We start from the raw sequence: 14,810 nt of genomic DNA on the forward strand, positions 1-14,810 counted from the left end.
GGAAGTTCGTCACGAGGACCACAGTCCGCCCATCCTGAAGTTCAGCTACTCCTCTTGCGACGCTTATTCCTCTTCCCAGTAGCAATTGAAGGTTGCCTTCAAGGACAACTTTGCCGCAGGTAGCTGTATCGGCCACGACGGGTACGGCAACACTTGATCGCGGCGGCAGGTTCACGTGGTCGGTGGCGACTCGGACGGCGGCTGACCCTGTTTGGGGTTTCTCTGAAGGCGGAACAGGCTTCCGCAGCGTCAGTCTGTTCTCACCCAGGTCGATGACGGCGCCGTATTCACACAGAAAGTCCATGCCAAGAATGACATCTCTGGAACAGTCTTGTAGAACGATGAACTTTACCGGACACGTCTCGCCGTGAATCTCGACGCGAGCAGTGCACCTTCGACGGGCGTGATGAGATGTCCTCCTGCGGTTCGTATTTGGGGTCCATCCCACGGCGTCATGACTTAGCGAAGGCGGCGGGAGAGCCTCCCACTCAAGACTGAGTAGTCTGCTCCGGTGTCCACGAGTGCTGATGCGTTGTGGCCGTCGATGACGACGTTTAGGTTATTGGACACCGTTGCAGGGGCGTCGTTTTAGTCTCTGGTAGCGCTCGAGTGGGGGCCCTCCGACGTTTGTGGAGGATCTTGGCGTCGGTCGTCTTCGGCAACTCCACCTCCAGGGGTTGCCGCGCCTAGTTTTCCCGGCGAGGAGCGAGGGGTGACAGGCTTTCACGTCGGGGTCGGTGCATCGGCGAATCTGGACGTCGTGGCGACGGCGACCGGAATTCTCGGCGGGACGCGGGCTCGGGAGACAGGTCGTCGCAGGTACTCGTCGATCTCCCGAGGTCGTTCACCATAACGAGGGCGCGGGTCGTTCGGGTGGAACCCGCGCAGCCCCAGTCGTCGGTATGGGCATCGGCGGTAGGTGTGGTCTGCCTCCCCGCAGTGGAAGCACAGGGGGCGTCGGTTGGGCGTTCGCCATACGTCGGTCTTCCGGGGTGCGCGGGGCTCCGTGCAGGCGTACTGGACTTGATCGTCGTGGCGTCGGTTGTGCTGCGGCGCAGGAGAGTGACGTCGGGGCGGCGCGACATAGGCGCGAGTAGGAGGCGGTGGCCGTCGGGCCACTGCGGCGTAAGTTAGCGTGGGTTCTTCGGGGACTGCCCCGCTGATGGGAGCCTCTGGTTGGATGGCTCTCTGCACTTCTTCCCGCACGACCTCGGCGATGGAGATCGAGGCGGGGCGATCAGTGTCGGGTAGAATTTTCCGGAGCTCTTCCCGGACGATGTCCCGGACAATTTCACGAAGGTTGTCAGCGCGGATGCGGCCGTCGTCGATTCGGGAAGATGCCAGCGTCGAAGCAACAGGCGTGTCGGGGAGTCGGTTGTAGTGGCTGGCTCGGGCTTGCAGGGCACGCTCGATGTTCGTTGCCTCGGCGACAAAAGCTTCGACAGTTGTCGGAGGGCTGCGGACAAGGCCACCAAAGATGTTTTCTCTCACACCCCGCATGAGAAATCGTAGCTTCTTCTCTTCTGTAGCCCGAGGGTCGGCGCGGGCGCTCAGGCGCAGGATGTCCTCTACGAAGCCGGTGACACTCTCGTTGGGGCCCTGGGTTCTGGTTCGCAGTAGGTCCTCGGCTCTCTCTCGGCGGTGGTGGTTGATGAAGGTATCCTTGAGATCGGTCTTGAAAATGTCCCACGACGTCAGGGAGGACTCATGATTCGCGTACCAGTGCTTCGCGGTCCCCTCGAGCGAAAAATAGACATTGTGCAGGCGCTGCTCGTCGGTCCAGCAATTGTGGCGGGCGACGCGTTCATACTGGTCAATCCAGTCTTCGACGTCTTCGTACTGCTCGCCGTGGAATGGAGCCGGTGTCCGAGGAGCGACGGGTAGGTAGACGACGCCAGGAGCGGCGGGGGTCTGCGACTGGTTGGCCATCGTCGGCTGCCTGGTCCTGGGTGGTAAAAGTCCGTATTCCGGGTGTAGCCTTTGGGTGCGGCGACTTGATCGAATCTCGATCTGGTTTTCGTTGGGTCCTCGGGAGCTTGGGTTCGGACTTGTACTGCGGGATCTCGGAGGGCTGCGCTGCACGGACATGCGGTACCTTGCACCTCCACCAAAATGTCACGGGTGGTGACTAAAGAAACAGTAAATAAACAGAAATAAATAAACGTTTAATGTGGCGAACTTGTGCCAAAAATAAAAGGGTACAAAAGATAATAACAGAGCGTCGCGGGCGTCGAAGTCGGCGTAGCAGCAGAGTCGAACGCTGGGGCGAAAACTGACTCCGCTCGCCTGGCGGAATCCCTTATGTACCCTCGTGGGTTTGTGGATCGTTCGGCGTGGAAGATTCGGCGCGTAGAACATTCTAACCTCGAATCAGCAAGATGGTTCTCGAATTTACCAGAACATTACTTTACAGAGTCAACAAAAAAGTGCCTCCGCGGCCAGGAATGGAACCCTGGCTTTCAGCGTGGAAAGCAAGCGCGATAACCGCTAGGCCACGCGCGCGCTGCCTACTTGGCCAGCTGCGCGCGCGGCAATATCATCTGTACATGCTAATGGCTGCCTTCTGCTGGCTGCTAAAGGAAGAATTTGAAGACAGGCATCAATCCGTTAGTCTGAACATTCGAGATGTTAGTCCGCTGTATTGTTCGATGTCAGCCTGACGAGACTTATAAACTTCTGTGCGCTACGCATTTGAGGGTATCATGTGAATCCTTGAAATGCTCGGCTTTGGCACGCCCAAGACAGCTTAATACACTAAAATGCGGTGAATATTATAGAGAGAAAGAAAGAAAGAATGCACTTTATTTAGCAACACAAATTAGGTGTTCAAAATGTCCATGGCTTGGTAGACCAAGGCCCTTTGATCTTCTAGGTGCTCCGACGCTAGCCAGGCACTCCAGGAAGGGGGTAAGGGAGGAACGGAGTAGATACAGTAACCGGGCACTGTAGACGACAATGTCCTCGATTGGAGTATAGGGAGGGACAGTTAGGGCAGGAGGGATCGGAACGGCGTCGAAAGTGGTAGAGTCTAGTGGGAGTCAGAAGAGTATTTGTTTTGATCTTTCTAAGCATGTGGGTTTGCGTGACATCGAGGTTAGAGTGGGGCCAAGGTATAGGCGTTGCTGAGAGTTACGGAGCTGTTTGTAGTGATATTTGATTGAGCGTTGGTAGATTAAAGCTTCATCACTTGTCGGGGGGCTAGGCCAGCTGTTCACAGGTGCCCGGATATACATTTCGCGGGTGAGTTGAACCAGCTCATTACCTGCCATCCCTGCATGACCTGGGATACACCGAATGATGAGCGACGATGGGTGAAGTGTGTGTAGAGCCGCCTCAAGGTGTGCTCGAAGATCTGGGGGGATTTTGCACTGCTGCAAGGCGCGAATGGCAGCCTTGCAGCAGCGCAAAATTTGCGTGTGCATAGTAGTTTGCTATTGCATAGTAGCAAACTACTATTGTAAGCTAGTAAGCTAGTTTTTGTGTGCATAGTACACAAATCAGGGAGCATCCACCTGCAAACAGTCGTACAGCGTGTAAAACCCACGCCGTCAATCGTATGAAGCTACAGTATTATCTTCCTCTTCTTATGTATACCATCGATTTTCATTTTTGCGAGCAAGAAACTGGAATATTGGCGACGTGCCCGATCGAAAGCGTCGCTGTGATCGGCCTTCCACTAGAGTGCCTTCATACACACGCGCGTTTGCTTGAGTGGTGACATGTCAGCCATTTTTCCGCCCATTCGTTTTTTTATGCATTTTGAAGTGCGCGCAATCCGGTGTCACTCAGCTCGAGCGTCTAGCTTTGGCTAATACATAGGCGCCATTTTGCCGCCCAAGTCACGCACCGAGTGCGCGAGACCGTCACGCACTGGCACATTCAGGGGAACAATGGATGTCTTCACCCTGAGACAGACAGACATGTAGGCACCCTACCTTCCACTAAAGTCTCTCGATAAAATTCACGCCAAGACACGTGCCACGAGTGGGTGCTGCGCCGCCATTTGCTTCCAAGGGCCGCTCGAGACACTGGCCTCGTGCACTCCGCATTTGACGTTACTTGCAAGATAAACGCGACCACATCGAGGGGCTTTACCTTTTTATGTTTCTTGAGTGTGAAGGTAGTGCTAGCTCTATAGTGGAGAAGCTAAACAGGTTGGTGGTGCTAATGTGAAGACCTGTGATGCTTTGGTAAAGTGATTTCAGTGTATCCTTTCTTGCACGGTGTATAAGAAGAGTTATATCTGTTTACTTCGTTAATGAGGGCCGAGAGTTATGCCGTTCATATATATTAAACATAAATCGAATAGTCTTCCTCTGTACCATTTCCAATTCGTGAATATCAAGAGCTGTATAAAGAATCAAAACACCTTGAGCGCATGCCAGTGTAGGCCGAATTTATCTTTTATAATAAAGTAACTAAAAATTTAGTGATTGTCTGAATTTTAATGGCTTGTTTGTAGTTTTTGAGGTAACGAAGGCAATGTGCGAGTCCCCAGAAAAGTTATTTAAAATGATAATGCCCAAGCACTTGCACTCACGGACGCTGTTAAGTGAATGCCCGTTTAAGCTGTAGTTAATGAAGCTTAGACGGTTATAAGTAACCGATAGTATTTTATATAAAAATATATGCTTCACGCGAAGACATTGATGATTTCAGATGTGATGCTCAATTTGCAGAGACGTTAAACTTACTGAACTAAGACTACAGGTATCTCGGTCTTCGGTAAGGTTATTTCGCTGTTTACAATGATATCCAGCTTGTGTTGATCACTGGAGGGGATACGCAGCTATATTTCTGTGTATTTAATAAATTAAGTTAAATAAGCATCGCGTTGAAGACAATATTTTGTATTTGGCCCCATCCAATCACAAGCGTTCACCCGAAAGCAAACCCGCATTGCGCCAGGTGGCCTGGTCTTCCTGCCATGATTGCAATTAACTACGCATGAGGGGGGACCCAAAAAAACCTGAAGGAATTTCTGGAGGGCGGGCCGTTCGTAGAACTAGCTTCCGCCGCTAGCAACGCTTAGCGGCACTTTTTCGGAGTCAGTTGGCCGACCGGCGTTGTCTGCTAAAGTTATGGCGGTTTGAGAATGTTTTCCCTAAGCGCTTTAAAATAATTCCTTGTTTTTTTTGTTTTTTTTTTAAGGAGCAGCGTGGGGCTGTGAAGTCCTGTTTTCTTCTAGGAGAAACCGCGGCGGAAACTCTTGTAATGATTCAGACAACTTACAAAGAATGGGCTATTAAGAAATAACAGGTCTCCGACTGGTTTCCTCGCTTCAGGTCTGGTGGATTATTGATGGACGACCAACCGCGTTCAGGGCGACGCTCAACCTCCTCAACTGATGAAAACGTCGAAACGATTCGGGCATTGCCCAAACCGAGTTTGTTCCTCGCGGTGAAACTGTTAATCAGGTGTTTTATCTGGGAATTTCGCGACACTTGCGCAACTCACGAATGCAGAAACGTCCCGATGTGAGAGAAAGGGGGAGTGATGGTTCCATCACGTCGATGCCGCAGCACACACTGCCCTGTAAGTGCAAGCATCTTTGAGCAAAACAAAACCATGACACCGCTTCTCTACCCCTGTATTTACCATACCTCGCCTTCTGTGAATTTTTCCTGTTCGCCCGTATAAAAAAGTCTTGGAAAGAAATCGTTTTGTGAATCTGAAAACTCCTTCAAATTAAACATTGCATAAAACGAGGAATGATTTCAAAGCCGCTTGGGGAAAAACTTCACAACATGCCACTAGAGCTTTAGCAGAGGACGCCGGCCGGCAAACTGTATTGGAAGGGGTGCCGCTAAGCGCTGCTAGCAGCGGACGCTGGTATTTTGGTTACTTTTGGGTCCCTCCTCGTATGACGAAGCCGACTGATTTTGGCTTGCCGGCTAATAATTACATCACCAAACAGGAAACTGTGGATGCCTAACCGCATGAACCTTCACTTTTTGTGCGCACTTGTACGTACTCTGGCAAAGGTGAAAGTTGTCATTGCTCCAGGCGCCGTTGGGCATGCACTCTTTTGCGGCCCAGTCTTGCCTGCTTCTCGGAATCACGTAGCCGAGCTCACAGATGTACTCGCACACGTCGCCCACTGGATGCAGCATGTCCTCCGTCGCATTGCGGTCCTCCGAACAGGAAACTCGGCTGTACGGGTCACTGTCGAACGACGGGCATCCGGAAGCTGCACAACGCATATATGTACCTGTCAAGCTACACTCTAAATTAATTCATTCGAGGTCATACTTCATCCAGTGGGTCAATCACTGCATAGATCTACGGACTGACAAAGGCAAAAAAAAAAAAAAAGTTTCGTTTCGAAAGTGCAATTTGCGCAGGGACATTGAGCATGTTATTTTTATTTATCATCACTTGGGTCACCATCCACTTTTGAGGTCAGACTGTTTTGTTTTTTTGCGTCCCGTCATACGTTGAACGTGCTCCGTAAATTGCAGTGATTCGTTCACCGTCTATTTTACTTCGAGGTGCAGTAGACTCGTAGGCACCTCGCTAAATCGAATAATCATTCTGATTATTCGATTTAGCGAGGTGACACGATTGGGAAAACTCACCGATCACTGTGATGTTGTGCGTGCACCAAGACACAGTCCCTAACTCTGTATCTGTGGCCGTACAGTTGTTGGTGTGCGTTCCATAGTCGCTCAACTCCGCCATGCTGCAGTGTACCATTGCGTTGCTATCGTTGAACCCTTTGAAGACGGGCGCGGCGATGGGAATTGGGAAAGACACATTGCGACTGTGCACCAGAAGCGTGTCGTCCCGGCAGCCCTCGGACAACTGTGGAACCTCCATTTCTGCTTGACGAAAAGGAGCTATGAGCGATGGGTCCGAGGAGCGCCCCTTCTGGCGCGCACTTACCGACGCAGAGCAGTCCTTGTGTCTGGTTCCAGCTTCCATCTCGGGAGCAAGTGACTTGGCTCAGGCCCAGCTGGCTACCGGGGATAGTGAAACCCTCGTCACACACGTGTTCACAGGTCGTTCCCGGGGGAAAAGTGTTCACGCTGGTCAAGCCTTGGGAGCAGTCTAGGGTTGAATGGGACAGCGGGCTCGGGCTCTCACATCCCGTCTCTGCAACGAAATCATTCCGATGGACGAGTGGAGGTCCGGAACCGAGTGGCCGCGAACAGCTGGCAGAAAACGAGGGATACGGAAGGTCTTACTCTTACAGACTGGCGCTACCGTGTGGTTCCACTGTGACGCGTCGAGTAGGCATTCGAGAGACCGGTGAGAAGGGTCTGTCATGACGATGTCGTAGTCTTTTTTGCACCGGTAAAGGCACACAGCGCCGGGGGACACTCGCTGCTCCCTCGGCGTTTCTCCGGGACACTCGAGCTCGGCGTGCTTGGGGGTGGCCGGGAGGAGGCAGCCTTCGAGTCTTCTGTCTGTGGCAAAGCCATGGAGTACCTCAGGCGCATGCCAAACACTACGCCCCCTTTACGAGGGATGCAGATAGAAACTAAACTCCGATATCTCCACCCGAACCACTGGAGGCCAAAGGTAAAAGACGTCTGCAGATTCTGTGGCGCGAGCGCACTGCGGAACTCTCCAGGTAAACCGAACACACGTGACGTGTTAGAAACACGACAGACGCTGGTAGCTTTGGCCTCCCTGCGGTGAGAAGTATGCAAGGAATGCAGATTTCCTTGTTCGTAAATCGTGGTCAGTGTTGTACGCATAAACAAAACATGAAGCCGAGTGCAATTTAAATTCATTACCCTCGTAAAGTGCCTGAGTAAATCACTGGATCACTTCGTACCAAAACTAGTTGGAGAGTTGCTTATACGACTAGTTGACAGGTTGGACATAGTGGTCTGTAAAAGTGCCTAATAGCTTTCCATACTATTCTTAAAGGTACGGAATTAAGGTTTCCATAAGGAGTAACTATTACAAGTAATCAGTGCGTAGAACACTTTTCAAGAGGAGATAAATATATCTCGCAATAATTTCACCACGCAACAAAATTCGCGGAGTATTCGCTGTTTCAGCATAAGTCAGAGAGGGCTTAAAGTCTAGAATACACACAAGTACAGATACATAAACTAAAAGCACATAATCACAGCGCATTCACTCTGCCTTTAGTTTACAACGGTGGTAACAAACGCAGAAACGTGTGACATTGCGCATCTAGCGTGTCTATACAGGGATGGGGAAATTCCTCCCAAAAATGTATTTAAATACAGATACAAAGTACTTCCACAAAATAGTATTTAATTAAATATCCAATTACAATATTCAGAAAAGTATCTAAATACGATGTACAAATAAAACGAGCGTATTTGAACATCTTCAAATACGTTTTGAAATACGTTTTATTACCAAAAAAGGTTCGAGGTACACATAATCACTTTTTATGAGTTGTGAATGCGAAAGCATGCATGTCCTTCTTCCGCTCCCTTATTCCGTCTGCGGCGTGTTTGCGTTGATGGCAGATCGCGCGCTCTCTTCGCCGCTCTGATCTTAAACGCTTCGTGTTATCGGCGCGCGGACGGCGCGAACACGCAGCGCCATGGGGTGGCGGTCGTTGAAACTGAAGCGCAGCGGCCAATGGGAGCCTCGTTCTTTGAAACTATGACGCGCGCCAGCCAATGGGACCGAAGCCGAAATCCATCAGCTTCACTCCGCTCCCTCGCAATCGGGAAACTAGGTGCCGTTTGGCTAGGCTTTTCGCGTGGTTTCAAAGCTGGGAGCCGGCTTCACTTGGAGAATAGAGTTAAAGGCCGACGACCAGACTTGAGATTCTGCAAGGCAGAAGATCGTCCTCACTATGGGGGAGGAGGAAACCGGCAACGGTAGACAGGGTAGAAGGGGGAGAGGAGGACGCGGGAGAAAAGTGGAAAGCGCGAACTGGTCGTCGGGCTTTAAGGTGCTGTTTGGCGCGGCTTCAAAGCTGTTAACGTCGGCTCGCTGGATGGGACCAGTTAATGCTTTCGCATTAAAACTGTCATCTTAGACTTAAATTTAATCCGGATCAAAAGACCTTGGCCAAATGAGGAGTGGAGTTTACATATACTAAGAATCAAATGGAAAGAATGTTGCAGCACTAAAGATAAAATTTGTTTGTCATAACTTCTTTGGCGGATACAGCACAAAAAACAAAGGTTAATTCAAAAGGCCGAGTTGATGCATCGAAGCATTTTCAAACAAGATTTCAGTAATTCGACGTGTTTAAAAAATTTAAATCACTCAAACGAAGAGGCAATGATTGTATACTTATCCCATTAATTCTTCGTTCTACTCTTCGTTTTTTTTTTAATGTTAATTCTGCGCAAAGTGCAGCAAGCTTCATACTCTTTGCATATGACTCCCTTCGCGAAGAGTGCCCCTTTCACATTTGATTGCAAAGAGCAGCGCCCCCCAAAATTGCATTTGGGGCTTTATCTGAAATACACGTACGCGAAATACTAAATTTGAAGTTTTTAGTACAGTTGACAAATACATTGCCCAATAGGTAATTTAATACGAAATACCAAAATATCGAAAGCATTTTAAATGCGCATTTCAAATACTTGTATTTAAAATACTGCTTGCAGTGGTCCGTAATATAACTCCGTTTCACATTAGAGAGTTTCAGAAACCACTTTTGCACATTCGATACGGTATACGATGAGCCTCCTGGTACGAACTGCGCGTATGATACCAGAGAAGACTCGCACATGCGCAGTTCGTACCGGAGGGCCTATCGAACCGTATCGGATGTGCAGAAACGGTTCCCTAAAACTATGGTGCCTTGAACGCGTCTCCGACTGGTGTGTTGACCGCGTCCAAAAAGTGGTCCCTCGATTTCCGCCTGGTGACGTCATAAAAGTGTCATGCTGTCACCGGTCACGATCCTGGTGGTGTCTCTGCAGCGATGGTGGATGTAGCAGACGCCTGTTCTGCTGCAGGTCGTTATTTGGTGTGACAGTCCACGGAAGCTTCAGCAGCCAGAAGCTTTGACGCCATGACGACAGCGACACTCGCGTTCGCTATTGCTTTTCGCCAGCATTTCTACGACCAACCTCCAGGATCGCGACATCCGACAGCATGACATTCCGGTTTCTGTGACGTCATTTGTTGCCACTTGGGAACCACTCTTGATGTATGAGCGAGATAGGACGCTAAACATACCAGTCGGAGACGCGTTCCAGGCGCCATACTAAAACACTCTATGAAGTCCGACAGCAGCCAATGGTATATGATCCGATGAAGCTAATCAAGCAGCGCCAAAAGTGCATCGCCAGGAGCTCGTCGTCTTTGTGGGTTTGATCTGACCGGCTCAACTAATCACTCATTCACTGATGGCTTAGCCGGTCCTAGCGACTTTTGGTGCTGCTTGATTAGCTGCTGAGGATCGTTGGCTGCGGGTCGGACTCTGTGTGAAACAGAGTAGAGAGTTGTTTAGTCTCCTCCCGGCTACGCTATTCGCAGTCTGCTACGATCTCCGCTATATGTATGGTAGAGGAGTTTCGATTTCAAGTTTTAGTAGAACGCTCGCAACCCGCTACGGACGATAGCGTTACAAGATATAACGTAACGTCGCTATCGCGGATCTTTCGGACACTAAAACTTGCGTAAGATGAAGGTTTGTAAAGAAAGTTTTAGTTAACGTCAATTAGCGTCGCTATGCAATATATTGGGCGACAGCTGTTATGGGCTCTTCCCACCAGTGGAAATGACGTCCGTTGTCGCAGTAAATGCTGTAGTTGGCGTAATAGGGGGTAGGGCGCCCATCGTGATATTGCCAACTGCATAAAAAAGATTCCCTGTCGCTCTCGCGAATTGAACCCGTTTCCGCTGCGTGTGAAGAGGGCGCGTTACCGCAGAGCTACGCCACAGTATCGGCAATCCGCTTTATCACGGGGTTTTGTTGCACAAACATGAGTACGAGTCTCGAGCAGTTCCCGCTAGATGGCCACAGTTGCTCTGAGGTCGCGATAGTACATTGTACGTCATTCTTAGGTAATTGTAAATTTAATCGGAGTTGATTGTTGAAATTAAAAGCTTCGGATAGGTGACGCAAGCCGCCGCCCGATTAAAAGGGTTCAGCCCTATCCATCCATCGAATACCACCTAGAAGAAGGGCCTGTGAGTTACGTCATCATTAGTGGATCCCAACGTCACTAGATTTGTTCAGCTGTGGAACTCCCGGGGTGGAGGCTACCCCCCCCCCCCCCCCCCCCCCCCCCCCTCACTTCCTTCAGTCCGCCTCCCGTCGTTTGAAGCGTCGTCTTTATTGTCATTTTAAATTGTATGTTCCATAGAGTACAGTGAAACGGGCGGGTGTACTCTGCCCCCTTCGCGTGTGGTGCCGAGTATATCGGTCAGATGGGGCGCTACGTCAACGACCGCTTCCGCGAGCACAAGCGGGAGGTCACCAAGGTCGAGGCGAGTCGCTGCACGCCATGGTGGTCCACCTCAGGGCATGCTCGCCTTGCGCCCCCGCCTTCCCCTCCGCGCGCCCTCTCAGTGTTAGCAAGAACCGTTACGCACTCGAAGTTTTGGAGGCGTACACCATGAGGGGCGCCCAGAGGAACATCTCGTTGCCGTCTCTGGTGTTGACGGGCAGAGAGGTTGGGTTCCTGGAACCGGAGCTGTCAGCAACGCGGACGATGAGACGTTTGCGCTGAGGACAAGCGGGATGCGGTCCCTCTTCCCCCGGCTGGTGGGTGCTCTTTTCTCCTCCTCCCCTCCTCGTCTTTTCTGCTAGGTCTACTCCTCCTTCACTCCTTCTCCGATGAATTCGACCCCATTTACAGCCTCCCTCTTCCCGCTCCTTTCCTCCTTTCCCGGCACCCCCTTTTCCTTTCACCCCTGAGAATCCCAGAGCTCGGTACTTGTCGGCATTAAACCCCGTACGTTGCACGTCGAAAGATGTGTTGTTTTGTCCGTCTTTCATGTTTTATTCTTCCTAGTATTTAACTTTATCACCAACGCGCTCAACAAAAGTATATACTTATAGCTCTTCAGTCGTGTCGTTGTGATCGGGCTTTCTGTTCTGTTTTTCACTTTTCACCGAAAATGAAACGCCGCGGATTTTTGTCGTATCCGCTTGCTCGCTCGCTTCATTGGCTCATTCTCTGCTCACAACAAAAACGGCGGAGCGGAAGGTCGCATCTTCCGCGCACAATAAAAATTGCAAAGATTTTTTTTTTTTTTTTTGTGGTTGAATTTAGCATTTAGCATTCACCTCACGTGAGATCCGTGAATATTTTCTTTGAAATAATGTCGTGTTCACTTTTTGTATATTGCAAGTCCATGTTCTTCATTGTTGTGTGTGGCTGATATCTAGTTGGCATTTTCGGCCCAGTGTTTGCCCTTCTTCCTTTTTTTTTTATTCCTCTTTTGCATTAGTGGACTTCTTTGCTTTGTACAATTTTTGACACCGCTGTGTTCCTGCAAGGGGGCTGGGGACCAGTCAAGCTCGTTGTAAGCTTTTTTTCCCAGCTCCCACCATAAATATGGTAAATAAACTATTATTATTATTATTATTATTATTATTATTATTATTATTATTATTATTATTATGTGTATAACGAATCGCTACCTTTCGTATTCCCGGAACGGACTGGTCGCGGCTACTTCTCGCAGACAAGATATCATGCGCCCCTGAGAAGCCCGATCGCGGAACCGTCACTTGCAGCTTGGCGGCCACCTTGAATTGTGTCCCTGTCGCTGACTTTTCCTAATCTCGCAAAGACCCGTGCACGCGAGGCCCACGCTGGCACACCGCGCTAAGCACGTTACGTGTTTCGCAACTTTCGTAAAACTGCGCACCTCTACTAGCTTGAGCAGCTCCACAAATTCTCCGCCAGCAGCGAGCACGCGCAGTATACTGGCGTCGCTCAAGCGTATAGCATAGCGGGAGGGCCAAAAAGGATCAACTAAAATTCTTTGTCCCCTCCAGCTCGTAGTGCTGGCTGCGCTCTCACTTATGGTGAAACGACGCATAGCCAGTCCTAGATTTGTTTTCTCCATCATTTACATATAGGGAAATAAAAAAGAAGTATTCACGTAAACCATCGAATGAATTCACCGCTAACCGTAATAGGAAAGCCAAAGAACGCCATTTCAGTAAAAACAATATACTAGGAGAAATTCTCAATTATCAAGGAGTAAGACGTATCGAATAAGTTTTGAAACTCATCCTGTACTTGTGCAGTTCAGGTCGCGCCTCCCACGCCAAGCTCCTTGGACACAATGGAAGTGGACGGTTTCGGTATCCTCGGGGTAATAGCATTTTTCCTGGCAGCGTGTTCCCTCCTTGGCCACTATCCTGCGTTTGAAGGATCGGCCGTGGTCACAACGCAGCCAAGCCCCTTCTCGGCTCTTGGGCCATCGGCAGGCCAACTGCTTCCAACGCTTCCGGGCCGGCGGCCGAGTTGTGGACGTTCGGAGGCCCTGCGAGACAAAATCAAATAAAGGGACACTCCTCCGCATCGTGAACGTACAGGACCTGAGCAAACTCCGGTCGTGCCGCCCCCCCCCCCCCCCCCCACCCCCTTTTCCCCCTTTTTTTTTATACGCCCCTATCTACTAGGTACGAGAACCCCTTGTCAGTAAACATGTGAGTATCGGCCCAATATACGAGCGTCTTGTCAGACGAGAATCGCATTCCAAAAACTACCAGGTCGAGCACACAGCATCGTGTCGGGCGCCGTTGTCAAATAAATCAAAAAGCTAAAAAAACGTTCAAATGGAGCCGCGGTGGTGCCCCCCTTTTAACGGCGCCCTGAGCGACCGCCCAAGTCAACCACCCCTAGGGCCGGCCCTGGTAACATCAGTGGGTTTAGTTCAACTAATAATGCGCACCGCGGCAGAGGGCAAGGGTGCGCGTCTCCGAAACGTTTGCCAGACTCTAAAAAAAGTCTGTGCGCCTACTTTCACGTACAACACTCGGAGAGCCAATCAGCGGAACTTACGGAGGCCGCTCAGCGAATGACGATGCCGGAACATATGTTGAGACCAAAAAACGCATTCTGAGTTGTGACATTAGGCAATGCAAGCGTGACGTTTTGCATTGCTTAATATCACAACTCCGACTGCGTGTTTTGGTCTAAACATGTTTCGGCATCGTCAATCGCTGAGCTGCCTACGTAAGTTGCGCTGATTGGCTCTACGAGTGTTGTGTGTGCGGCGAAAGTACACGCACGGGCTTTTTTAGAGTGAACGAGGGAAACTCGGCCAATGGCGATGCTGTTTCGACCTGAAATGCTGAGCATGGCGTTTCGCAAAGCCATCTCAAGCTCAGTGTCCCATCACAGGCTTCATGTCTTGGGTTGAACCTGTATTCGGGCTCGTCATTCGCCAAACACCCTTCGTGGATGGCAGTAATGGACTCGCCGAGCGCTCTGCGGAAAAGTAGACGAAAAGAAACGTTTTGGTTGTAGGATACCCGGAAAACAAACAGCTGGGGGTTGACCGGATTTGAGTTGAGGACGTTGCTACGACCTGGTCGCTTTAGTCTCGTGAATTGGATTCAAGAAAGCGCGCTCACCTCTCGATCACAGACACCCGTAATCCTGGTCCGCCGATCTCAACTGTTGACCTTTGAGCGCTCTCGCGTTCTCCGTTTAGTGGAAGCAGAAGTGGCGGAAGTAACCTACGCCAGGATTCGATATTCGGAGTGAATAATAAATTGCGTGACACACGGCATACTTGGTTGATTCGCCGGCTGAAAACACTTTGCACCAGACATGGTATAGCGATAGCTCCGACGCGGTCAAAGAGTCAGAGGTTTCTTGAAAAAGTACAGCTAGTCGTTTAAAACGAACCTCTCAATTAACCGGTGACTTAAAGTCATTGAT

At 50.2% G+C, this 14,810-nt stretch overlaps 1 protein-coding gene across 3 annotated transcripts in view; it reads right to left on the minus strand.

The window, feature by feature from the left end:
* LOC8038470 overlaps nucleotides 1-14,810 on the minus strand; it is a 215,804-nt gene that overhangs the window by 44,798 nt on the left and 156,196 nt on the right. For 2 of the 3 annotated variants that reach the window (XM_042287120.1, XM_042287122.1), the window contains exons 9-13: nucleotides 13,158-13,404; nucleotides 7,188-7,409; nucleotides 6,886-7,095; nucleotides 6,579-6,821; nucleotides 5,975-6,190 (exon numbers count right to left, since the gene is read on the minus strand). In XM_042287120.1, the coding sequence (XP_042143054.1) occupies nucleotides 5,975-6,190; nucleotides 6,579-6,821; nucleotides 6,886-7,095; nucleotides 7,188-7,409; nucleotides 13,158-13,404 (1,138 nt within the window). The remainder of the gene's footprint in view (nucleotides 1-5,974; nucleotides 6,191-6,578; nucleotides 6,822-6,885; nucleotides 7,096-7,187; nucleotides 7,410-13,157; nucleotides 13,405-14,810) is intronic. The other variant, XM_042287121.1, reaches the window with a different exon arrangement.

Source organism: Ixodes scapularis, unplaced genomic scaffold, assembly GCF_016920785.2.
Source record: "Ixodes scapularis isolate PalLabHiFi unplaced genomic scaffold, ASM1692078v2 PGA_scaffold9__187_contigs__length_104089568, whole genome shotgun sequence".
Classification (NCBI taxonomy): Eukaryota; Metazoa; Arthropoda; class Arachnida; order Ixodida; family Ixodidae; genus Ixodes; species Ixodes scapularis.